Below are 27,712 nucleotides of genomic sequence, written 5' to 3' on the forward strand. Positions count from 1 at the left end.
CCGCCTGGCGGGCGGGCAGGCTGCTTGGAGGAGGAGGCTTTTTTTAATGGCCTTTTATAAAATTGGTTCAGCCCTCGAACGCAGATCTGATTTTCCATGTGGTCCCCGACAGAAATTAATTGCCCACCCCTGGTTTATAGAGACCTTTGGCAACTTTATTCAAAGATGTCACTATTTTCTTCAACGTCTTACCCTAAACTTTTATTCATGGGGTGGGAGGACATTATTCATTTTGTATCAACGGAGATGAGGAATTCAGGCAGGATACACTTCGGAGTCCTTGGTGCTTTCTGGGCTCAGTTTTTGCTTGCAGACATTGCATTACCCAACTAAGTGGGATCATCAGGATTAGTGAGTGAGGGGTTTGTTCTCTGTTTATATATAGTAGCTTGCCCTGCCAGTGTTAAAAAAGGTGTAATTTTCTCCTTAGTATTTTCTTCATTAGACTGCTGTTTTCTGCTTGATGATTTGTCTGGTGTTAATCCCTGCTGATTTGGGTGTCATTAGCCATACCATTTGAGCTATTTTCAATCCAGCTGAGCGGCGTATAGAATTTAATAAATAATTTGTATCTGACAATGGTGGACAGATTATGCTTTCACAAGGCACAACTTTTTTTTCTTTTTTTCTGAGCACCACCAAGGAATAATGCATGCATAGACAAATTCAAGATACAATGAATAACTGAGGTTTTTTTTTCCCAATTTACTCAGCTGGTTTTACATTCTTTATCTTTGGCTGATTCTACTGAACCAAAAGGGTTTAAACCACACATCACCTTCTACTTGACCCTAGCGGTGGAAGAATATTCAGTCAGTTCCCTAGAGTCTAGATAAGCCTGGAAGTACTCCAAATGTTTTACAGCTGTAACTTCCAGGATTCCCCAGCCAGTTTAGTCTCTGAAATTACAGTCTTCCCAGCACATCTGGAAGCTACCAAAGTGTAGAAGGCTTAATGCTAACGTTTTCTAACTAAAGAAACTCACAGGCAGCTGCACACTACATTCCAATAACCTAAGATGAAATTCTAATATCCATTTGCTGAGGATCACAGCAGCTTTGGCTCAAAGGAAAGGAGAGAAAAATAGCATTTGAAAAAAAATCTTCATTTTTTTTTCTTTTACTATCATCTCCTTCCAACCCTATTATGCAAAATTTCTCTTAATCACATATGTTCTGAGATCTTCAAAATTAGCAAAGCATCCACTTCATGCACTTCAAATGTGCTATGTAAAGCACATGGGGGGAGGCACTGATTTGTAATGGAAAAACAGCTAGACAAATGTGAAAAACCTTTTCTTCAGTTCTGTCCAGATTCTCCTAACGATTTCTTTATCAAACTATCTTCTCCCTCCCCTGCAATCATGGTTCTGTTGTGCTATTTTGCCCTCAAGACATATACTTTTCTTGTGTCATTTAAGCTACTTACTTTCCTTCTATCAAATAGTATGGCAACTCTGCAGATTCGTAAAGAAAAGGCACCACAACTGTACTTTGGAAGGACAGATACTGAAGCTGAAGCTCAAATACTTTGGCCAGCTAATGAGAAAAGGGGACTCGTTGGAAAAGGCCCTGGTGCTAGGACAAGGGGGCAACAGAGGATGAGATGGTTAGATAGTGTCATCAACACAATACACATGCATTTGGGCAAACTTCAGGAAACAGTGGAAGAGAGTGGCATGCTGTGATCAATGGGGTTGCAAAGAGTCAGACACAACTTAGTGACTGATCCACAACAATAACCCTGTCTTTATTTGTTAAAAATAAAAGAGAGTGTTTTTCTTTACAAAGGGGGGAAAATAATATCAGGAAACGTAATGTAATCTAGTTGTTTCGAAATGGAAATCGGATGATTTGGCCAGCCTCCACCTGAATTTGTTCGTAGACCCATTTCCGGTTGCAGCGACATTCTGCCCCACACTTTGTTGAATTACATTTAGGACAAGGGTAAAAGCAGCCCAGACAGTTCTTCTCTAGACAATCACACAAATCTGTTTTATTGGAAATCAGATGGCCATGTTTGTCATATTTCTTCACAGTCCTATAAAAATAGCAGACAGAGGCACCTTGTTAGATTGTTAAAATATGAAGTAAAAAAAATGAAAATGCACTGCAAAGCAAAAAAAAAAAGATCTTCAGAATTCCCCTCTGATACTATTTTAATCTACAAATAAAGAACCCTTTTATCTTTACCTCAGAATGGAATGCAGCATTACCACAGACCTATTTAAAAGAGGAGGAAGAAAATTGCTTTGACAGATGGTTCCTCAGGACTACTTAGCATAGGAATTTTTTTAACTCAGGTAAACTATAAATGGCAGCAGTAGTGTGCCAGATTATGTCCTGTTAGGATATGCACTTTTTTCTATACGAAAGCTATATCCCCAGTGGAAAAGAGAAATATTAGGATTTTGATCAGCTACATAAGTCTTAAAAAGCAGGGCATGCAGAGGGAGCAAATTAAATTCCAATTAAGCAGAGGATTGCCAGATTGCTAATGTGGAAAACAGCCAGCCACATAGACTGGATAGCGAATTTAATTCTCATCAAAACTAAAAATTCAGATAAAAACTGACATGTGGCTATAGTCTTGGAGACTAACATGTGTGTGTGTGTGTGTGTGTGTGTGTGTGTGTGTGGTGGAATTCAAAAAAATTTACTACCAGTTCTATGGGCGTGGTTTGTTTGATGGGCATGTGACTGAGTGGGCGGGCTTGATGGACATGTGACTGGGTGGGTGTGGCCTGGTGGTCATGTGAATGTGTAGGCATGGTGTGGTGGTCAGTGACTGGGTGGGTGTGCCAACTCTTATGTCACTCACATCAAGGGGTGCCTCGCCTGGCCCCTCCCCTCCCCTGCCAGCCATTCCTTGTCACACCCAGCCTCAATTTATAATTCTGTAAAAATGTTGTTCACCTTTTTTTGACTTCATTATCTATGTACCATAGATATACTTTCATGGACCACTTAAAGGAGGAAATGGCTCACATGCTTTGCTCAAGTGTGTGATAGACAACAGGCTTTTAAGGGGCTGCCAGAAAGAGGAGGGGGGGCAATGTATTTTCCAAAGCACCAGAAGGCAAACAAGAAGCAATGGATGGAAACTGAACAAAGAGAGAAGCAAATCAGGACTAAAACTGACAATGAGAACAATTAACCAGTGGAACTGCTTGTCTTCAGAAGTTCTGGGTACTCCAACACTAGAGGTTTTTAAGAAAAGACTGAACAGCCATTTCTCTGAAATGGTATAGGGTTCCCCCCAAGCTCCCTTCTAGGTGTTATTCTGTTATTCTGACATCTTTCCCATGACCTCTGCTCAGAGTTTGGCATTCTCTGTTTTCCTGCCTGAGCAGGGGGTTGGACTAGAAGACCTCCAAAGTCCCTTTCAACACTGTTAAACGCAAGTGTATTTATGCTCTGGAGTCTGGACTATAGACATTGAATGTATGTAAACCCTGGAAAATATGTGGTAGCCCTGGGCAAAAGAAAGGCAGTAAAATCAAGTATAGGGACAGTGTAAAATATTAATATATGATAAATAATGGAACAATTAAAAATAATAGCACAGTTTTTTCTCCCCCCCTTCCTTCCTATTTCTTTTCCCCTTCTTTTTTCCTATTTCTTTTTCTCTTTCTTTTTTCCTATTTCTTTTTTTTCTCTCTCCCTTCCTCTTTCTTTCGTGATCTTTTTTGTTTTCTTTCTTTTCTTGTCTCTCCCACACACAGCACAGTCTCTTTTTCCTTTCCTTTCTATTTCTTTTTATTTATTTCTCTTTCTTTCTTCTTCTTTCTTTCTCTCCCTTCCTCTTTCTTTCTTGCTCTTTCATTCTTTTCTTCTTTCTCTCTCTCTCTCTCACACACACACACATACACACAAGCACACGTACACCACTCTCACATACAACCTGATCTGGAACTAACTGATCTGGTGAACTCCAGAGCAGCAGGCGGCAGGAGAATGAAGAAAGCGACCAGCTCCAGGACATCCACTGTGGCGTTGCGGCAACAGCACTGCTTACAGGAGTCAGCTCGGTCCCTGCCCTCCCAGTTGGAGCACTGCCGCTGCCACTTGCTTCTCCCAGGGGACAAAACTAAAGGGAGATAGCGGAGACAACAGCGCTGCTTATGAGAGGCAGTGGGGTCCGCCGCCTCTGTCACCTCCGCCCACTTCCTTTCATTTTGTCCCCCAGGAGAAGCGAGTGGTGGCAGCAGAGGCACTGCAGCAACAGCGCTGCTTATGAAAGGCATCTAGGTCCCCACCCTCCCGGTTGTAGCATCACTCCCGCCACTCACTACGCTGCAGCCGCCACATGGTTGGGAAAGTGCCGCATGGCGGCTTAGCCAGCCAGCCAAGCCAGGGATGGTGGGGGCAGGACAGCTAGTTAGGCCCTAGCCAGCATGGCCTCCGGGATGGGTCCGTGCCACTGGGGAAGCCAGCCAGCCAAGCCCAGGGATGGGGGGTCAGCTAGCTAAGCCCCAGCCAGCACCAGCACCAGGATGGGGCCGTGCCAATGGGGAAGCCAACCAGCTGAACCTGGGGACGGGGGTGGCTAGTGCGACTCGCAGGCTTACCTGTGAGCAAACAGATCAGGGCTGCTTAGTTGGGGTGCAGGCAACACGTGGGAAAGCAGGTTAGAAAGTCAAGCCACAAGGACCCAGTGTGCCATATAGGAGGGTAGTATGGTACACACTACTCTGTATGTAATGTAATTTTGGGCTAATGTAGCCTTTAGCCCAAAACCAATTATACACCCTTAATCTTCCAAATGTCCTACAATTTAATTGTCAGCAGGTTTATTCTGTCTTAAATGCTTAAATAAGAGAATTTTAAGGAACAATAGCCATGATTGCAGCCATGATCATGGTAATTATGAATAGATTTTTTTTTCTGCTAACTGGAGTAGAACTTTCAAGAATGCATGCATTAATCTGGAGCCTTAAGCATCTGAAGATGATTAAACAACCCTATAAATTTCTATTTCCAAAGTTAATTTAAAATATAGACAGAACTTGGATACATCATCTTACTTCTTTGTCGTATTAAAACAATCCTGGTTTATCATTGACATACAGACTTTCTTTTGTTGTTCCCGAGTTTCTGGGTTGAAATCTGCCAGCAGAGGTCCTGGATTTTGAAATGCCAAGCATTTTAGCTGTCGTTCAATTTGTTGCTGTCAACAAACACACTAGTGATTACAATAATAGGTTCACAAGTGCATTTAGGAATTCAGTATTAAACGAAAACAGAAACCTAAAAAAACCTCCAGCAATTAAATTGCAAAACATTTTCACACTAATTCCTGTTAAAACATAGAATCAAATTCTCTTTTAATTACCATATTTTTCAGAGTATAAGACACACTTCCCCTCCCCCCAAAAAGTGGGTGGAAATGTCTGTGTGAATATAGGCCCATTTTTGGCCTCCCAAAGCCTCTGTGGGTCCTGTTTTTGCCCTCCACAGCATCTAGAACATTCTAAATACCTGTTTTTGTCCTCTAGAGCAGGGGTCCCCAACCACCGGGCCACGGACCGGTACCGGTCTGTGGAACATTTCCTACTGGGCCACCGGTTTGCTGGGCGCCGCCATCTTGTTTGATGAGAAAGTGTTTCCGGGTGAGCTTTTCCGGTTGGAAAGCGGCGTTTGGGTCCTGATGGAATCCTCGCACCTTAGTTTCATTGAGGGGGGGGGGCTTCGAACAAAACTAAGGTGTGAGGATTCTTTCAGCACCCAAGGCAAGGTGAGCCAAGCAACCGCCCCGAAGCTGTCCCAAAGCGAAGCCCATCAACAAAGGTACAAAGGAGGAGTTGAAGTTGGTGGGGAGATGGGGGGGACGGCTGGCTGGCCGGTCGCTCGGCTCGCCTTGCCTTGTCATGCGTGCTGATGCCGGTACCGGGCCGCAGATCATTTTGTGATGCCGGTACCAGGCCGTGGCACAAAAAAAGTTGGGGGCCACTGCTCCAGAGGCCTCCACAAGTCCCATGTTTGGGGGGGGTGATGGTGGGAAGGGCAAAAACAGGACCTGCAGAGGCATCTGGAGGACAAAAACAGGGCCGTTTTTGGCCTGCAGAGTGCTTCTGCACACCAGGGAGGGCAAAAACAGGATGCGCGGGGGCAAAAAACTTTTTTCCCTTGTTTTCCTTCTCTAAACCAAGGTGTATCTTATAGTCCAGTGCATCTTATACCCTGAAAAATACGGTAATACACTGCTTAAAGATAAAAAAAGTATCCTGTCTGTAGTTTTGAATTATATATGATCTATTGGTGACTCAAACTTGATGAAACCATCACTATTCATCTCCAGTCTACCTCAAATACCTACTTTTGGATTCTAGATAACCTTTTCAGCATGAACTGCAGGTGCTTCATTAGATGAATTTAGAGGAATAGACAAATTATGTCAGAGTCAATTTACCTGACCTGCTAAAAAGGCAGAACTTAACTCTTATTATTTTGTTTGTAAAATAACATTTTCAGCATAAGCTATCTTCTTTAGTCCAGCAATCTCCAACCTTTGCAGTTTGGAGCTCAGTGGGGGAAGAGGAACCAGGCCATGTGAACAAGCAAGTTTTGCTACATGTACATGCCAGCTTGCCACTCGTGAGGCCTAGTTGCGAATAGGCCATGGTCACCCTTGGAAGGTTGGGACCCCTGATTTAGTTCATCTGAATTATATCACATTGAAATAAGATTAGGGTAGCTGGCTGAGGCTACTGCTAGATGCCTCTCTGTGGTTCTGCCACTGATTAGCAGGATTCTCCTCCTGTGCCTGTAGTAGAAAAAATGAACCTAACTAATAAAATGAAGACTTTACCCATACCCCCCCACACACACACACCCTTGCCTTTTGGATATGACCAAAGTAAAACCCACTTCCTCTTTTTGCATAATCTCATCAGAGTTGAATAACTCCTCTTGCTCTTGACAAATTCTCCCCCCCCCCCACTTCCATCTAGACCAAAGAATAGAAATATCCTCACCCATTCACAGTATAGTACAATTCAGCAAGTTCTGACCAGTTCTGGTAGCAGAAATTTTGAGTAGTTCGGAGAACCAGCAAATACCACCTCTGATTGGAGATTTTACAGTATCCTCCTCCTGCGATGCCCACCAAGCCACGCCCACAGAACCAGTAGTAAAAAAAATTGAATCCCACTACTGGCACAAGAGCAACAGGAAGTTGTGACCTAGAGAATCCCCAACTTCTATGTTCGTATCAGCTGATGACCCCAAATTTTATCACTTTCATAATGAATGTCTCCAGCTCTGCTGCATTTCTAAAAGTCCCATTCTGCCTGACAATAGAATTCACCATAGGAATAGGGTGAAAGACCTGCCAAGCTTCCCCAAACTGAGCAGCCATTTAGATCGCTAGGATTTCCTGCCTTGTTGTCCTCAACTTCTTTTTTTTTTTTTTTAAACTGCTTTTCCATTGGTCAGGGACCCTTTTCCCCCCTAAAACATGCATCCAATGTTCATTGCAATAACCATGGTTCTTCTCAGTGCTGTACTCCTTATTTTGGCAAAGTTCCACAACAGTGCCAAACAAACACCCATTTCTCACAGACAACACATTTTCCCATTTCACTTCCCAACCCTTGGGTGACAGGACAAGAAGAGTACAAAGGGGAGGGATTGATTTAAGTTGGGTTGCCTCCTTAATCAAGCTTACTGTGACTTAGTACCAAGGTAGGGAGTGTTGCTGTCCTTACAAATTCAAGGTAATGTCTGACTGGTTCACCAGTTTCATTTTCATCTCTATCAATAAAAAGAACCACCTCCAATTGTTCTCTGTATGTCAAGGTAGGGCTAAGGACCAGGGGTGGGATTCAACTGGTGCTACTACCAGTTCGGTGATTATGTTTTGTGCACACGCATGTAATACAACTAAAGCTGTTCTGGCCAGACAGCTAATAAGCGCTGCATGCACAGGTGCACAACATTTGAAAAACCACTTTTTTACTGCTTTTTCAACCTCAGCTGTGCCGCACAAAGCAGCTGAGGTTGAAAAAGCAGGAAATAAAGGTCAAGTAACAGCCCAGGCAGGTGGATGGGCCAAACAGCAGCAAACACAGAACCGGATCTGTGTCTGCTGCTCTTCAGAGCTACCAGTTCTATAGAGCCAGGCAGAACCGGTAACATCCCACCCCTGCTAAAGACTGCAGACACTCCTATCGGAGTCAGTCAAACTTTGAAAGTACTGGATTTATTTATTTCCCATTTCCTATGGGACTATCACTCTCCTTCTTACGCTTCTTTAAAAAGCCCAAATGTCTTCTGGGAGATGGATTATTTCTGTGTCAAAAAAAACAGACCGACTTCTGATCTGTATTGTAAGCCAAGCCTGAGTGACCATAGGGATCAACATCCAATGACAGGCTAAAAAGAGGGAAAGTTCAGCAGCTGGACAGCCGCCCCCCCCCGACCATTTAGTTGCCAGTCTCATTTCTGAGGAACTGTAGAGATGATCCTTATTACAAGACTTGTGTTGGGAGAAAAGAGAAAACATCATTTTGTCAGCAGAACAACTGAAACCATAAATAAGGTCAGGGTAGGGGTGGTGAGGATTTTGTTCCAGAAGGCAGACACCACAGGAGTGGAGGCCTGCTTCTCTGTCTGGCATGTCCAGTTGTCCTACTGTGGCTACACATTTGCTATCTAATTACTTGGAGAAAAGTTCTATGGTCTGATACCTGAGCAGGTTTATACAGCACATGGGAGATCAAACTACATCGCAGTTATTCAGGTCTTGGGACACATTTACCTGTACCTGTTTGAGACTTCAAAAATAAACCAGCAATAAAATGAAGTGTGCCTCAGGCAATTTATGCACCCAGCACTGCATGATTGCAGCAATAAGTGTTCCAGCCAAAGTCTTTCTATGCTCATGTATTAGTCTAATTACTCAAAGTTAGAGTGCTTATTGTCTCCTGGTAAAAATCAAGTCTGACTAGAGAAATTATTATTCTACCTACCACCTAAGGGCTGAATGCCCTGCCCTTGGAATTTATATAGGATAGACATTTCAGATACCTTACAGGTGAGTAGTTCACATAGTGTGCTAATCCATAATTGTAATGGTATGTAGGAATGACCTTGGGAAAGGGGGTGAAGAGATGCTATCTAAGAAATAATCAGATAGCAGAGGACATAGCCCTGCAGCTGCATGATGGCCAGGGAAGGAAATTTAGAAAGGAACCTCCTTAACCTCTCAGGCTATAAAAAATGGTAGGAGTTTTGTATCAGCAGGCTTGCAAGACTCTGTTAATGTAATGGAATTTTAGCTCATCTGTTTGTGCTTCCTGTCTGACTACCTGGGAAAGCTGACAATAATATGAATTGCTTGTGTGGGGCTTGATCTGGTGACAGAACTCAATTATGATTGAGTGGCATGGCATGAGATCTCTTCAGTGTGTTCTGTATGGAATAGTGGTTAACCAACACATTTTAAAGCTGGGGAAAAACTAGTGAGGTTTGCTATGGACTGATATACATAACAAGCAGAGGGAATTTTTCCTACTTCTGTATTTTGTTTGGAATGTTATGTTCTATTTGTGGCTCTTAAGCTACTCTTGCTAATTCCCTGTTAACTGTATTCCAGACAAACACAGCTTGTAAACATGGGCATAGCTTTCCTAGGACTGATATTTTGATCCTATTTATCTTGTCATGCTGTCTACCATGTTAATAAATCACTGGGATAGTGGCATCCTACTATACATTGTGCATTTATTCAACATTAGGTGGATATCTTAGAAAAATAGAGGCAATTTCTCTGTGTTAAATAGTCAGACAGAGTAAATGTGTATACTACATCTTACTATGTTTTTCTCAGACCATGTTCATTTGGAGTATAATTTGGAGTATTAATGCCTTTTACTAATTATCCAATTTGCAAGGTAACTTGCTTTAGAAGTTACAGCTCTTACACATCCAGTCATCTGTGTAAAGCTAACTTACAAGGATATTATGGCTCTTTCAAGGAAATTGTGCAAGTGCAAGAAGAACATCAATCCCGTTCTGTCCAGCTTTGTGAGTAGGAGGTACCATTTGGAGATATGTGGGCATTGGATAATACTTTGTGGGAAAAGAAATACTATCTGAAAGTTTGTCAGTGGTTTTAGAGAAATGAAAGAGAGACTCAGGAGCAATAGATGGTCACCATAAGCATATCAGGAGCTAACTGATGTCAAGGGCAGTAATAGAGGGATGCTATAGAATGCTTTAACCCAGTGTTTCTCAACCACGTATCTTAATTGCCAAAGTTGATGAACATTGCTTTAAGCAGATTTTGAAAGTGCATGATTTAAGTGGCAAGATGGTGTATGTCCATGATGGCGAATCTATGGCACGCATGCTGGAAGTGGCACACAGGGCCATCTCTCTGGGCATGCCAGCTGTGCCTGTTGCTCTTCTAGTTTCTGGTGCTCCCCTGCACGTTCCCATTTCAGCACTCATTGCTGAAAATGTTTGCCAAACACTGGTATATGTGGTACCCAGGCCATTCGCTGAGTATGCAAACATCTGCATACAACATGTACTGTTGGACCAAAGGTGGCTGTGACTTGGGCTATTTGGGAATTGATGGGCACTTATCAATATTGTTCTGCCTGCCTGCCTGCCTGTCTAGCTTGGGATTTCTACCTCATCCTGCCAATTGTTTAAATGGTTTTATGCTGCACCAGTTTAAAGTGCTGCCCAAATGTATTTTGCCTGCAGGGAAAAGCTAATAAAGAGAAAGCAGAACAGAAGGCTGAGCATCAGGGGAAAGAAAAACTAAAACAAAAATAACCTGCACAGAATCAGCCAAAAAAGCCCCAGACCGGGGATCCAGAAGCTGCTTTCTTTCTTGATTTATTTGCATCACACTTGGAAAGGTGCGAACAGTAGCTTCCCACTCAAAGGTCTTCAGTTGTAAAATACTCCTATAAAATAAAGCTACAAAGTGTTCAGGAAATGGCACCTTCGTTTTATGAATGTTATAGGCTGGTAAAAATAATTACATGGGTCTTGAATGGAGAACAAGATAAGGACATTATTTGGTTCATTCTAAGACACCCTGAGGTGGGCGGGTGGACAAAAGAAAAAGAAATACTGTTTGTCTTTGTCTTGCCCTATAGTCAGCCAATAGACCAGAAGGACTAAAAGAAATGTGTTACATGGAAGAAATTCCATGGACGGGACTAAATCAAGGTGGTATGCAGAGAGAAGAATTGTATTAACTTATTTCACATCACTATGACGTATCTACAACAAAAGGGTGCCTTTCAATACCATGTATGAAAGTGTGCAACCAATGCCCCACAATTATTCAAAGTTTCTCCTGGCTGCATACTAGAAAGAAGGCAGAGATATTTGGATAGTTGAATATGAGGAATGTAGCAGATTATCAACATTGGTTCAAGCTTAGTGAGACCTGAAGATAGAAAGGCCAAGATTGTAGAACTTGTTTAGGCAATTGTTGACACAGGCGAACTAACCCAACTGAAGAACAGACTGAACACAAATTATAAACCTGAAAAGAGCAAATAGTTCAAAGAAGGGAACCCAAGCAAAAAATTTCTTGCAGCTCTTGAAAGTGGGGCAAAAGGCCTTCTCAGACTGAAGCTGGCAGCACTGTGCACATTTCTTCCCAGGTGGGCTGGAAAGATTAATCATTCACTAAGCTTAACTTGGAAAATGCTTCTAACAGGTGATCATGCAGAATTTGACTGAACTATGTATCATAATTAGGTATTGAAATGTGCAAGGCAGTTGGAACTAAGGGAGATTCAACCATTACAGTTACTGGAGCCTGGGTTTCTTCATGTTGCTACTTGTAACCTGCTCTTGCATTTTTGTGGGGAGTGTTCTTGGATCTAGGGGTGGGCTTCAAAAATTTTAGCAAAGGGTTCTCTGCCCGGTTGCTGGGTGGGCGTGGCCATGGTGGGTGTGGCCTAGTCAGCCTCCTGCACCACAGTGGAGGGGCGTTTTTGCCCTCCCTGGGCTCTGGAGGCTTTCCTCGAGCCTCCGGGAGGGCGAAAACTGCCTCCCTGGGCTCCAGTGGCTCTCTGGAAGCCAGAAACCGGCCCATTTCTGGCCTTCCCAAACTTCCGGGAAACCTGTTTGTCACCCTCCCTATGCCTCCGTGCACGTCCTGCACTTACCTGCATCCAAAACAGGCCATGTGGGGACTCCTGGGAGGAGAAGGGCGGGGTGGGTGGGGCCAGCCAAGAGTGGGATTTGGCGGTTCTCTGAACTGCACAGAATCTTAGCTAGGGGCTCTCCCGAACCCCTGCAAACCCCCAGCAGCCCACCTCTGCTTGGATCCCACATCTCTGGTAAATATTTTTGTATTTGAAAATATTTATATCAGTTTCTGTAAACCACATTTTTTTTGCCTCAGATTATAACTTTTGCTTTGCAGTCTGTTTTAAATAAAATATTTGAAATCTGTCTAGATATTTTTTGAGTATCTTCCCATGGATCACTGAGCTAATAAGTCAACTGTGATTTATCAAATAAATTATGGTCAAGTCATAGTTTAGAATATTGTGTAAATGTAAGAAGTGTAATTCACTACATTAAATCATGGTTGTTTTAAATGATGAATTGCTAAATACACCACAGTGTCTAGATGCACATAAAACATTAAACCAGAGGCAAAGTCTTGTAAATTGGTAATGTTTGAGCTCAAATATTATGCTAAGTGAAAAAGAAACCACTTTAGGGCTTAGCATTAGGCAGGATATAGGCAGTATCCATCACCATGACCTGTCCTTTAGTGCCAGAAAGGGATCCATGACAAGAACCCACAATATTTAAGTAGATTCTTAGATTATATTCTTTGTTCTAATTCAAGTCCTGTGATTTATCAAATAAATCCTTTCTTTGAATCACATACATTTCTAACTTTAGGGTTACCTTAGGCATCCAATATATTTATATCAATACCAAATTCCAGGAAAAGAAATGTCTAGAAATTCATAAGAAAAGGGTAACATTATTATGAATCAAAAGCAAGACCTATTTTTTATCTTTAAAAGTGAATTATAAAACATTTTCTGACAGTTATAAATACTGAAGAGAATTCTGAAGTTGTACCTGTTGCTTTTGCTCCAAGGTCATCTCCTTAGTGCATACGTTGCTCCCTCCTGCCAATTCCCCTGCTGCAAATGGCCCCCCCTGAGGACAGGGGCCTTCTGAACAATCACCCATTTAAAAGTATGCAAAAACCTGCAATGAGAAATCCACAAATCATGGACGTAGAACTTTGTCAAGGAAAATGCCAGGATCTTGGACCGTTGAATTAAAACGTCATGATAATATCCACAAGTGAAGCATTCACCCAGTTTCAGTTCCCAAACTTCAACTTGATTTTAAAGCAGAGGAGTGAGTCTCTGGTCTTAGGACAGTTGTTACATTCTAAAGAATATAGGTTCTGCTACAATGTGGTCAGTAGCTGGGATGACCAGACTTGTAGTTTAATAATTGGTACAGGTAGTCCTCAATGTATGACTACAATTGAGAGCAAAATTTCTGTTGCTAAGTGAGATATTTGTTATGTGAATCTTTCTCCATTTTATGACCTTTCTTGCTACAGATGTTGAATGAATTACTGCAGCTGTTAAATGAGTAACAAAGCTGATAAATGAATCTGGCTTCTCCATTGACTTTGCTTAGCAGAAGGACACAAAAGGTGATTTACATGACTCCAGGGCAGTGGTGGTATTCAAACATTTTTACTACCGGTTCTGTGGGCATGGCTTGATGGGCATGGCAGGAGAAGGATACTGTAAAATCTCCATTCCCACCCCACTCTAAGGGAAGGATACTGTAAAATCTCTATTCCCTCCCTGGGAAAAGGTTACTGCAAGTGCAGGTGTAGCCTGCAGGTGTAGCCCCTGATTATGACATCGAACATGCAAACAATCTAAATACCCTACTAACATGGGCAGTATCCTGCCCACATGCCTTTATCTTTCTTGGTGACTTCAATTTACCTCATATTAACTGTACCCTTAATGAATGTACAACTGAACCCACACATGCAACCTTATACAATGCAGTAACAAATCTGGGACTAGAACAACTAGTGATGAACAACACTAGACTTAACAACTGCCTCGATCTGATCTTCTGCAATAGTTTAAATTTAATTTATGGAATACAAATTAAAGAACCCTTTTCCAGCAGTGACCACAACATGATAAACTTTTGTCTCAACATACGTCCACACAAAATCATCACAATGACAGAATCCCTAATTACAACTTCAAAAAAGGCAACAATGATCTGATAGACAACGATCTCTCATCCCTTGATTGGCAATTTCTATTCACTGGATGCAATACTGGAGAAGACTATTACAACATATTTTTACTTGAAGTCAAAAGAGTCATCAAACTATGTGTACCAATAACAACTCCCAAAACCAGAAAAAACAAATTAACCCATAACAATAAGGAAGCTTCAATCCAAAAAGAAATCACTTTGGCGGAAAAACAAATCTGATCACGTTGCTAACTTCAAAAGCTGATACAAAAATTTATGCCACCAGAGAAAAACTGAATGCACCAATTATCACATTAAACAAGAAGAAAACCTTCTATGCACCAATTCCACCTGCGCTTTCTACAATTTTGTAAACAACAAACTAAAAGATTCAAGGTCCATCCCACCCCTGAAAGGACCTAATGGTAAAGACTGCCAACCTCTTTAACACATTTTTTGGCTCAGTATTTGTAAACAGCAATGGATCATGCCCAGTATTTCCTAGTTGAACCACAGATAACTACAATTATCTAATACATATCGATTTTACAGAAGACAATGTTGAAAAAGCACTACGCAATCTAAAACCATCTCTATCTATTGGACCAGACGGAATATGTGCCTACTTCTTAAAAAAGCTATCCACTGCCATAGCCGAACCTCTAAGCATAATCTTTGAAAAATCTTTCAGGACCAGCTCCTTGCCAAAACTATTGTCACAAGCCATGGTCATCTCCATCTTCAAAAAGGGAGACCCCAGCCTAGTTGAAAATTACAGACCTATCTCTTTATGCTGCATCACCTGTAAAGTCATGGAATCAATTATTAACCAATCCATCATCCTCCACTTAGAAACAAACAACCTATAATAAACAATTTGGTTTAGGAAAAAACTATCATGTAATCTGCAACTCTTACACTGCAAAACCATATGGACTATACAACTTGATCAGGGCAAAGCAATAGACGCAATCTACATAGACTTCTGTAAAGCCTTTGATTCAGTGGTACACAACAAACTACTCCTAAAACTAAAATCTTACAGTATCTCTGGACACCTGCATAACTGGATAGAAGCATTCCTGTCAAACAGACAACAAATGGTCAAAATTGGGGGTGTCCTATCAAATTCTGTACCTGTCAACAGTGGTGTCCCCCAAGGCAATGTTCTAGGACGAACTCTTTTCATACTCTACATAAATGACCTCTGTGATCATATCAAGAGCAACTGCGTTGTCTTCACTGATGATGTAGAGCTATTCAACACCACAGACAATACCGCTACCCTTCAAAAAGACCTTGACTATGTATCAGAATGGTCAAGCAAATGGCAACTTCAAATCTCAACAAATAAATGCTCTGTCCTACATATTGGCAAAAAAATCAGAAAATAAAATACAGGCTTAATAGTCAAGACCTTGTTGATGATCCAAACTCTGTCAAGAATCTTGGAGTACTCATCTCTAATGACCTAAATGCTAACCCCACTGTAACTACATAGCCAAAAAGGCTTTAAGAGTTGTTAACCTAATCTTACATAGCTTTTTCTCTGGTAATATTACACTAATAACTAGAGCATACAAAACATTTGCTAGACCAATACTCGAATACAGCTCATCAGTCTGGAACCCACATTACGTATCTGATATTAACACAGTTGAGAAAGTCCAGAAATATTTCACAAGAAGAGTTCTCCACTCCTCTACTCGATTCAGAATACCTTATGCCACCAGACTCGAAATTCTAGACCTAGAAAAGCTACAACTACACCGCCTTTGGTCCGATCTAAGTATAGTATATAAAATCATACATTGCAATGTCCTACCTGTCAATGAATACTTCAGCTTCAACCATAACAACACAAGAGCAAACAATAGATACAAACTCAAGGTTAATCACACCAAACTTGATGGCAGGAAATACGACTTCAGCAACAGAGTGGTCAATATCTGGAATATTCTACCTGACTCTGTGGTTTCTTCCCCAAACCCCCAAAAATTTAACCTTAGACTGTCTACTATTGACTTCACTGCTTTCCTAAGAGGTCTGTAGGGCGCGTGCCTAAGCACACCAACGTGCCTACCATCTCTGTCCTATTGTTTCTTTTATTTTTTTTATTTTTCTTATATGTATCCATGTATTCATAACTATGTTTTTACTTATGCCTATTATCTTGTAAGCAATTGACAAAAATTGTTAGTTTTTGGGGACAAACCCCCAAGCAGAGTGCACAGCAGCAGTCAGGCCAGGCAGCCAAATGAGAGAGAGGCTGGGCCCAAGAGTATACACACACTGGAGACAAAAACACTGTTTGTAGTTTTAAATAGTTATTTAATTCATTTAGAGTTTAAGCATTGTCAATCAGTCCATATGTCATTATCCAATATATCCATCCAGTAACTTAGTTCATTAAACTAGTCAGTACAATGTCTTTATCTTCTCCTTCCGATACCTTTCTCTCGAAGACAACGCTGAGTATGCACAGGATATCAGCTCACCAAGTAAACAGTCCTTTTGTTCAGTAGAAACGGTATCCAGCACAGTAGCCAACAAGCAGACGTCTCATACAGGAGTAAACAGCAGGCAGCAGGGAGCAGAGAGACCAGCGACCAGTGACCAGACCAGGAGCAGGAAGTGTTACGTTTCTCTCACTGCCTTTTATTGCAGCTTGCAACCGCACCCTTAATTATCTAATTACATTGCAGTTTGGTGCTTAAAGCTACAAACACTTAAACCTAGGTTTATATATTTATTCATCCAAACCTAGTTGGTGTATCCATATACCCAACATTCTCCCCTTTTGGGTGATATAAATATATAATACCTTTACAATCTAAACCCATACTTTTCACAACTCTCTTGGTGCTTAATGGCACCTTGGGCTTTAGTAAAATTATCAGCTACATTGTCCTCCGACATGCAGTACTCAAGCTGTATCATTTTACTCTGTACAGATTGTCTAACGTTTAGATACCTTAAATCTGTATGCTTGCTCCTAGTTTTTACTGCAATGTTTGTGGCCATTTGAATTGCTGCCTGATTATCTTCATGTACAATTATAGGATAATTTACAGTTATACCCATATCATTCATCATTTGTTTATACATAATTAACTCAGTACATAATAGCGATAAACAGGAGAATTCTGCCTCCATAGTAGACAAACTTATATGCTGTTGTCTTATTGACTTCCAACCAATTAATGTCTTACCCAGCATTATGGCTGTTCCTGAAGTCGACTTTCTTGTGTCTCTTTCTGATGCAAAACTAGCATCTGCATAAGCACTCAATATGAGATCACCTTTTGGTTCTAGATACAGTGCATGGTGTAATGTCCCTTTAAGATATCTTAAGATTCTCTTCAATGCTATCCAATGACACTGAAGCGGATCATTATTATGTCGTGCCAGTTGATTAATACTATAAGCTATATCTGGCCTTGACCAATTGCTAATGTATGATAAGCTACCAATCAAAGATTGATATATTGCCTTATCAAACTTGGGACTTTGAACATCCATTTTGCAAATATCCTGACTCATTGGAGTCTTTGCAGGCTTACAAAGTTCCATCTTATAATCTATTAGCAATTTAGATATCTTATCTTCCTGTGATATCTTAAAACCCTTCTGTGTTTTCAGTATATTCAAACCTAGATATCTCTTTATCTCCCCTAATTGCTTGATTTTTATTTTATTTTCTAATGATGCTATTATTTTATTTGCTTCATCATTAGTCTCAGTAATCAAGGCAATATCATCAGTGAATAACAATAATAATGATATTTTCCCATTTGTCTCCCTTTTAAACAGACATGGGTCGGCTAAACCAGCTTTAAACCCTATATTGTTCAGTTCCTTTACAATATACTGGTTCCATTCATAGCCCGATTGTTTAAGACCATAGAGGCTCTTCTTTAACAACCAACAATCATTATTATTTTCACCTTTAAATCCACTAGGCTTTTTCATATATACAGTATGTCTTAGTGGAGCATGCAAGTAAGCAGTTTCCACATCTAAATGGTTAACTATATATTTCTTGCTTGCTGCCCACACTAAGGCTGCCCTTAATGTTGCTGCTTTAAGACTAGGTGCAAATACTTCATCATAGTCATTGGCACTTTGTCTAAAACCTTGGGCTACTAATCTTGCCTTATGGATTATATTTCCATCCTTATCAGTTTTTATCTTAAAAATCCATTTGCAGCCAATGGGTTTTATATCACCAGGTAATCTCACATTTTCATATACTTTCATATCCTTCAAGGATTTCAATTCCTTATTCATTGCTGCATACCAACTTTCCTTATCTTTAGAAGGATACATTTTTATTTCATCCACAGTATTTGGAACTTTATTTTCCTGGCACACTGTATTAGCCTGGTATCTATCAGGCGGTCTAGATATTCGTGTAGTTCTTCTGGGAATTACAGGGCTTGTATGAGGACTTTTTTGAATTACTACCTGTTCATGTTCCTCATCTTGCTCAGCTATTGGTTCTATTTCTTCTTCTATGGGCACAATTTCTTCCTGTATTTCTCTTTTTACTTTATTCTTAAAGTTACAGGGATAATTAATGGGATTTCTATAGGATTCAATAATCACTTCTTTATTGTTATCCTGTTCTAACTTATCCCATCCTACGTGCTCTAGAAATTGGGCATTGGCACTACATAACACCTTAGATGTGCCTTTCTCCCAAAATCTATATGCCCTATGGTTTGCTTCGTAACCAACGAAGAAAAATTGTTTAGTTCTGTGTTGCCCTTTATGCCTGAGTTGTGTAGGGATATGCACCCATGCTGGTGCACCAAATGTGTGCAGGTAACTCAGATCAGGCTTCCTGCCATGCCACATGGTGAATGGTATTTCACCAGTAGTTGAGTTAACAACGTTGTTCAATATGTTATTGGCACACATTGCAGCCTCCCCCCACACAGAATCAGGTAATCCAGAATCAGTTAACATTGTTCTAACCATTGCCTGTAGTGTTTGGCCTCTTCTCTCTATAAATGCGTTGTGTTGAGGTCTGTATGGTGCAGATTTCTTGTGCTCTATTCCAGCTACCTTTAATCTATTCTGGAATTTGCTATTAACAAATTCCGTACCATTATCTGTCACCAAGGTTATCAGTTTCCGTTTAGTCTTTCTTTCTGCAAACTTTAACCAGTTGAAGAAATGTTGATATGTTTCAGTTTTGCTTTTCATTAGGTAGCAAAACCCATATCTAGAGTAATGGTCCATAATGCTCAGTATATATCGAGCACCCCCCATACTGGGTTTCTTTGGACCTATAATGTCTGCAAATACTACTTCTAAAGGTTCTTTAGTTTTGAAACCATTTAGCCTATTTGGAGGCAATATTTTACTCTTATCTTCACAGCAGACATTACAACGCAAATATTTATCACAAGGTTTTAACCTTATTCCTTCAGATAACTCTACTGTACGTTTTAGCATTTTAAAATTTACATGCCCCAAACGCCTATGCAATAAATGGATACATTCATTATGAGGCTTTATATTGTTAAATACAGTCTGTGCCTCCCCTTTCTTACTATCATGTAATACATATAATGCTCCATTTAAAGCTGCAGTTACCCTTTTGTTATCTTTATCAATTATGCAATTATTATTCTTAAATGTAATTACATAACCTAGTTTATCTAATACTCTTACAGAAAGTAAGTTCATCTTTAACTGTGGTACATACAACATTTTTATATTCTGGTTTAAACATGGACAGTATGCAATACCTTCACCCTTGGCCTTGAGGTGCCAGCCGTTAGCGAGTGATATATGTTGAGAGCTTGTAGACATTTTTATAAATTTTGTCTTATCTCTCGTGATGCAGTGGGATGCACCACTGTCCACCACCCATAAATCATTCTTCACATCACAGTTGCTAAACGTGGCTAGTTCAAAGGATTTCTTTGGCTTTTTTACATTCTGGCTTTTTCCTTTTCTGCAGAATCTTGCCAAATGTCCTCTGCCTCCACAATTAAAACACTTTTTAATTGTGTATGCCGTCGAAGATAAATTCTCTTCTTCCGGGTGCTTTACTTTACATAGCTGGTTTCTTTCATGCTTTGAAGATAATTTCTCTTCTTTATTAGGCTTATCTTCCCTCAGCTGGTCACGTTCAAACCTTCTTCTGGCTTCTTCTAATAGCCTGCTGGTAATCTCAGTTACTGATAAACTGTCTTTTGGCAATACCTCTAAAGCAGTCACAAAATCATCATAGCTTCGATCCAAAGAAGACAGTATGATGTATACTTGTTGCAACTCATTAAATATAAGCTCTTTTTCTTGTAATTCCCGAAAAATGCTTTTCATACAGTTTAAATGAGTTAACATGTCTCCATTCTTCTCAAGATGTGTTCTAAACAGTTTCCGTGTAAGATTGATATGAGCTCCTACACTGTCTCGAACATAAATCTTCTTGAGATTCTCCCAACAGTTTGCAGCATTTTCCTCTCCACGGATATGAATCAGTTGCTGGTCTGAGAGAGTCAGACCTATGATGCATAAAGCCTGCTCATTCTTTCGTTCATAGTCTTGTATCTTTTTGGCATCCTCTTCAACATTAGGATCTAAGTTAGATACATCTGGTGGGTTTGTTATTATGTCCCACAAACCTTCTCTTCGTAGAAGTAAACTACATTTCATTGACCATGAAACATAGTTTGTTCCATCTAGTCTGGATATCATGGACAGACTTGGCAAATTTACTTGTGCCATTGCTCTTCAGATAAATAACTATTCAACAAACAGTTTGTTTTCACAGTAATGTGCAACTCACACCAAACTCTCTCTGCTATAACCTGGTTAGTTAGACTGTGCTCACTGCTGGGCCCATAACCAATGTTAGTTTTTGGGGACAAACCCCCAAGCAGAGTGCACAGCAGCAGTCAGGCCAGGCAGCCAAATGAGAGAGAGGCTGGGCCCAAGAGTATACACACACTGGAGACAAAAACACTGTTTGTAGTTTTAAATAGTTATTTAATTCATTTAGAGTTTAAGCATTGTCAATCAGTCCATATGTCATTATCCAATATATCCATCCAGTAACTTAGTTCATTAAACTAGTCAGTACAATGTCTTTATCTTCTCCTTCCGATACCTTTCTCTCGAAGACAACGCTGAGTATGCACAGGATATCAGCTCACCAAGTAAACAGTCCTTTTGTTCAGTAGAAACGGTATCCAGCACAGTAGCCAACAAGCAGACGTCTCATACAGGAGTAAACAGCAGGCAGCAGGGAGCAGAGAGACCAGCGACCAGTGACCAGACCAGGAGCAGGAAGTGTTACGTTTCTCTCACTGCCTTTTATTGCAGCTTGCAACCGCACCCTTAATTATCTAATTACATTGCACTTAAACCTAGGTTTATATATTTATTCATCCAAACCTAGTTGGTGTATCCATATACCCACTAATAACTAGAGCATACAAAACATTTGCTAGACCAATACTCGAATACAGCTCATCAGTCTGGAACCCACATTACGTATCTGATATTAACACAGTTGAGAAAGTCCAGAAATATTTCACAAGAAGAGTTCTCCACTCCTCTACTCGATTCAGAATACCTTATGCCACCAGACTCGAAATTCTAGACCTAGAAAAGCTACAACTACACCGCCTTTGGTCCGATCTAAGTATAGTATATAAAATCATACATTGCAATGTCCTACCTGTCAATGAATACTTCAGCTTCAACCATAACAACACAAGAGCAAACAATAGATACAAACTCAAGGTTAATCACACCAAACTTGATGGCAGGAAATACGACTTCAGCAACAGAGTGGTCAATATCTGGAATATTCTACCTGACTCTGTGGTTTCTTCCCCAAACCCCCAAAAATTTAACCTTAGACTGTCTACTATTGACCTCACTGCTTTCCTAAGAGGTCTGTAGGGCGCGTGCCTAAGCACACCAACGTGCCTACCATCTCTGTCCTATTGTTTCTTTTATTTTTTTTATTTTTCTTATATGTATCCATGTATTCATAACTATGTTTTTACTTATGCCTATTATCTTGTAAGCAATTGACAAAAATAACTAAAATTAAATAAATAAACAAACAAACATCTCCAAACTGGCAAGATTGAGAAGCACCAGCCTACACTAATATAAAAAAAAAATATTCTGCCGTAACAAGAATTATGAAATAAAGCAACCACAATTAAGTTTGGAAAAAGGTTAAATAGTTTTGGAAGTGGTTAATCTCCTACTGGTAATATTATATATTTTTTGAACAATCCTATATTAAAGAGGAAAATTGCATTGCACTAATCTTATTTATAGAAAGTCTCCAGGTGACAGGAAAGCTACCGGTCCTGAACTCAAACACCATCCTCTGACATGTGCAAAGAGGCTTGATTTTAAAAAAAGACAGGTGTCAAGTACTGAAATGTGCATATAAATTAAAGGCCAGGACATTCACAGCCAGGGAGCAGGTGTCAAAAAGTCAAAATAACTGTGGCAACCATAAGATCTTGCCCGGATGCTTCATTCCAGTTACAGCCTCAATCTTTTATCTGCTTATTTATGTCAACAAATGAGCAGGCTTGGCCCCTTTCTCCCCCTTGTCTCCTCTTCCTTATAATTACATTGGTTAATTTTATAAATGGAATGCCTCACTTTACAGGCAACAAATTATTAATTCAATTATTTTGATCTTGTCCTATCTTGTTTTCAAATATAGTTCCTGGACAGTGTACATGTATCAACTGATATTTATTTCTGATATGTTTATTTATTTATTTATATTATATGCTACTCGCTTCACTTTCCAAAGTGACTCTGGGTGGCTTAAAATGGAATTAAAATCATAAATATAAAAAACATTAAAATTAAGATAAATAAATAAAATTAATATTAAATGAAGGTTAAAAACCAAGAGCATGGATGTATGGAGTTGGCTTTTATTTCTCACTCAACCAACCAGCAGAGGGCGTGTGTCTGTCTGTGTGTGTGTGCGTGTGCGAGCGCACATAATAATCTTCAGGATTAGTTTCATAAAATGTTTGACTTTGTATTTTTTCAATCTACTTATTCTTTAAGCTTCAGGGTTTCTTTCTGTTGAGTAAATGGATATATTACCAGCAGGAGCCATGGTGGCACAGTGGTAGAATGCAGTATTGCAGGCTATCTCATGGTTCATTGTCAGGACTTTGATTCTGACCGGCTCAAGGTTGATTCAGCCTTCCATACTTCTGAGGTCAGAAAAATGAGGAGCCAGATTATTGGGGCAATAAGCTGACTCTGTAAACTGTTCTGAGGGGGCTGTAAAGCACTGTGAAGTGGTATATACTGTAAGTCTAAGTGCTATTGCTATTAATTGTAGGTGATGATTTTGAGCCTAAGATTGTGTATCCACTTAAAAAACAGCAAACCCCACTCTCCCTGTAGCACTCCAAGGCAAACAGTGTTTTATTTTTAAGTGATAGAAAAACCAAATTATCTCCCTTCCAGGTAGCCACTTACTGATTGTAACAAAAATAAACACAAAAGTTCTGGCTTTATTGAAATAAGTTATTTCTCCGCAAATTCTCTGCTTTGGATAAAAAGTCCTACCTTGATAACAACAACAACAAAAGCACAGGAATGTTTTTGAACTAGCAATTTGTTACCTTTTAACAGTGCTCCAAAATCTTTTAATTGAAAGTAGACTTCTCATTTCTATCAGCAGGACTAACCTCAGGAACCACTCCCAATTTTGTGGATCTTGTTATGACTTCTCTCCCTTTTAAAAAATAGAGCATTATTTCTTTTGTAGCACTATATGTGTAAGGAAATGCAGCCTGGAATGTGTTGTATTTCCATATACATGTCATCAGCTATCACCAAAAGGAATTTCACAAACATAAACAAATAAAAAATCTTCACATTAGCTCTGAAAAAAAAAAACATTCAGCATTTTCAAATGTGAATGCAGCAAAAAGTAAACGCAATCTACCGCTAGGTGTCAGTGTTGTTCTATGGAGGTGAACTATACCACAGTTTACCATTTTTTGTTTCATTTTGCTTGGACTAAATGATCAGGTCTCCATTAGTCTAGCACTTGGAGGGGTTTGAAACAGGGGTGGGATACGACAGGGTTAACTACCGGTTCGGGATTTACGAGCTTCCATGCAGGCTGCGAGCCGTGCACCTGTAAATCGTCATCAGTAGCTGCAGAGAAGCAGCCTTTGAAACAACCCTCTTTTCCTGCTTTTTTAACTGCAGCTGTGCCTCGTTCGGCAGCTGAAGTTGAAAAATCAGAAAATAAAGATCAAGTAAGAACCCGGGTGGGTGGGTGGGCAAAAATATCAGCAGACATGTCTGCTGCTCTTCAGAGCTACCAGTTCTACAGAGGTGGACAGTACCGGTAGAAACACCCCTGGCTTGAAACCTCTAGATAATCCCAGCTTTGGGTATTAAAGTAGGGCTTCAGACAAAATATTCCAGAAGAAAATAACAAATGCTCTATCTTACATATTGGCAACAAAAATCAGAACACTAAATACAAACTAGGAGGATACAACCTCGTAGATGACCTTCACTTTGTCAAGGAGCTGTAACAGCATTGCCAAAGGGCATTAAGAGTTGTTAACCTAATTTTGTGAAGCTTCTTCTCCTGTAATATTGAACTGCAAAACAGGGTGTACAAAACCTTTGCTAGACCAATTCTTGAATACAGCTCATATGCCTGGAATCCACATTGTATAATGACTTTAATACAATTGAACAAGTCTAGAGATATTTAATGAGAAGAGTACTCCACTCCTCAGCTCGCAATAGATTACTTTATGCCACCAGGCTTGAAATTTTGTATCTAGACAACTTAGAACTACTCCCTCTACGGTCTGACCTAAGCTTAGTACACAAAATTGTCTGCTACAACATCCTACCTATCAGTGACTACTTCAGCTTCAACCACAGAAGCATACGGGCAAACAATAGATACAAACTCAAAGTAAATCACTTCAAACTCGATTGCAGAAAATACAACTTCAGCAACAGAGTGTCAGTGCCTGGAACTCACTACCTGACTCTGTTGTTACATCCTCAAATCCCCAAAACTTTAATCTTAAACTGTCTACCATGGACTTCACTCCATTCCTAAGAGATCTGTAAGGGGGTATGCATAAGCACACCAGCGTGCCTACCATCCCTGTCCTATTGTTCCCATTTATTTGTACTCATACCTGTTTATACATATATGTTTATATGTTATGTTCATACTTATTCTTGTTTTCTCATACATGCTTGACAAACTGAATGCAATAAATAAAATAAACAGTAAATCACTTTTGTATTACTCTCAGGAGAATCCGGACTTGTTTGTTGAATACATCATCCTCATCCACAGAGTTGTTCCATTCACATGGTAGAAGAGGATCACTTGCTGTCCTGCTTTTCATTTCAACTACATAGAAACTGGTTGCATGTTTGTAGTTAGGAGATCTGCAGTTGCAGCTTTAAAAACCTTAGTAACCCTTGGTTGGAAGCCATCAGGACCTAGTGATTTAGTTAATGGTGTCCAAGATTTGATGTATTCAGCTAACTTGCTTCCAATACAGATAATTGGAACAGATATTGATTGATGATGCATCAAAACAATTTCTTCCCAGCATGAATTAATGAACTTAAAGCGATTTGCCCAGACTTGCCCAAAATGTGAAATGCAGTCATGCTGGCTACAAATTTTTAGAGCTGTAACCAAACAACATCTGGAGAACACATTAGGAAACTCTGGTTTAAAGCAAACTTTCAACTGGATACAGCTATTTTATTGTACCAATACAAATTATTTTGTTTCCAGAAATCCACTAAAACTCAAAAACAAACATCTACCATAATTCCAAGGTTTTAGCTAGCAACAAGATTGACATGCAAGACATGTCAGTATGTTTGAGTGACTATTAAAAAAAAAATCAAAATTGCAATTTCAATTACATGGTTACAGACATCATTTGCTTTTTGTGATCTCTCCACCTTGAATCATATAAAGATAGTTGTTGAAAAATTGAATAACTATTGTTTATTATTTCATTAGCTTAACCTATTATTCATTTAAATTAGTCTGGTCATTATATAATGTTATTGTTATATTTGCATTTAAAATATTGCAGATGTGACTTTCATTATTACAGATATATGCAGCAGCTGTATTTTATCCTTAGATGCTTTGTTAGTGTTCTTTACTTCAGAGCTTAAATGATTCAGCTGCACTTTAATATACATGACTTTAATGACATATTTTGTAATAAGATGCTTTTTGGAAAAATAAAAGTCTCTCCATTGTGACTAAAGTCAGGAAATACAATTTCTGTGGTTGGAGTGATTTGGTAACATTTCATCTCCTATTCCCCACAGACTGAAACCAGAAACAATGTCCCCAAAGCATCACCCTTCTAGCAATGCTAGATAAATAAATCAAGTTTTGCTGCAATTTTTTTCCATATTTTTACAACATATAAGTATGCAAATCACAAAATCATTTTCACATGAACTAGCCACTAATCTTATTTCGTACAGCAGTTATTTCAAAAGAAGATTGCATCAAATAGTTTCAAATATTTACTACAATAAAATCTTTTGGAGAGTGAGTCAATCCATCTTAAAATTGTTAACCTTGGTAAAAAAAATAAACATTGATTCTTCAATTAAATTATTTTTCACATATTCCACAATGAATATCCTATTGCATAATATTTTTGGACAAAGAATGTATTAAAACTACACCGAAGTTAGAATTAAAAATTTTTTATTATGTATAAACTACAGGGTTTATTCTTTTTCAGCTATTTATTTTCTGTTTACTTGCTCTACAGAGGAAAATACACAGTAGTTAACATAAATAAACATGAAACAAATGTTGAATTCCGTTAATTCAATGACAGATAGTAAATTACCATTACTAAAATTAGCATCATCTTAAAGGTCTCTTTTTCAGGTGTAAAACTAAGAATAAAGATGTTGATTCATATTTTCCAAAAATAAAACTACAACAAAGGAAACATTACTTGAATATTCTCTTTCAGATAGTAGTTGATCGAGTTAGCAATCCTTATTATATCAACAATCTTTTTTTAAAACTTACCTAACAAGATTGTTAAAAATGCAATAAACGATCTGCTAGCGATTTCTGTTAGAGGTAGACACTGCATAAATTCAACCGTTAGTAGTGGTACATGGTCTGAAATCCTGCTAATTGTCTCTCAGTAACAATGCTACTTGTTTGCTCACAAATGTAATTGGACACAATGGGCAATGTGACTGTGCTAATTAGTGCACCAACTAGTGCACCTGAGTCACATTTAACCAGGTATTCTCCAGGCAACATGAGAAGAACAGCATCGCTTCATTTAAAAAATACTTTAAAATCAAGAATTGCAGTTTTACAATGTTCAAGTTTTTGTAATTACCATACATTCATGCAGAAGATGAATTTAAGACTTTTAGCA

General features: G+C 39.4%; 1 protein-coding gene across 2 annotated transcripts; it reads right to left on the reverse strand.

Annotated features, from left to right (window-relative positions):
* Positions 1-439: 439 nt before the first annotated feature.
* ARL14EPL (ARF like GTPase 14 effector protein like) lies at positions 440-27,478 on the reverse strand. 2 transcript variants are annotated; one of them, XM_087926929.1, is made up of 4 exons: positions 27,349-27,478; positions 13,080-13,211; positions 5,027-5,169; positions 440-2,040 (listed from the first exon to the last, which is right to left on the reverse strand). In XM_087926929.1, the coding sequence occupies exons 2-4, from the start codon at positions 13,191-13,193 to the stop codon at positions 1,824-1,826; spliced, it is 474 nt and encodes a 157-aa protein (XP_087783055.1). In that variant the 5' UTR covers positions 13,194-13,211; positions 27,349-27,478; the 3' UTR covers positions 440-1,823. The 2 variants fall into 2 exon arrangements, with proteins under 2 accessions (XP_087783055.1, XP_087783056.1); XM_087926930.1 differs by lacking the exon at positions 13,080-13,211 and adding an exon at positions 12,900-12,951 and having other exon boundaries at positions 27,349-27,475.
* Positions 27,479-27,712: the final 234 nt, after the last annotated feature.

Source organism: Pseudonaja textilis, chromosome 2 (assembly GCF_049901715.1).
Source record: "Pseudonaja textilis isolate UNSWEBS1 chromosome 2, rPseTex1.2, whole genome shotgun sequence".
Taxonomy (NCBI): domain Eukaryota; kingdom Metazoa; phylum Chordata; class Lepidosauria; order Squamata; family Elapidae; genus Pseudonaja; species Pseudonaja textilis.

Excerpts from the sequence above, each read along its gene's own strand:
- ARL14EPL (XM_087926929.1), bottom strand. The coding sequence starts at position 13,193 with ATGGGTGATTGTTCAGAAGGCCCCTGTCCTCAGGGGGGGCCATTTGCA. Across the intron at positions 5,170-13,079 it reads CCTTGGAGCAAAAGCAACAG|CAACAAATTGAACGACAGCT; the intron begins GTACAACTTCAG and ends GTTTGTTGACAG. Across the intron at positions 2,041-5,026 it reads TGTTTTAATACGACAAAGAA|GACTGTGAAGAAATATGACA; the intron begins GTAAGATGATGT and ends CTATTTTTATAG.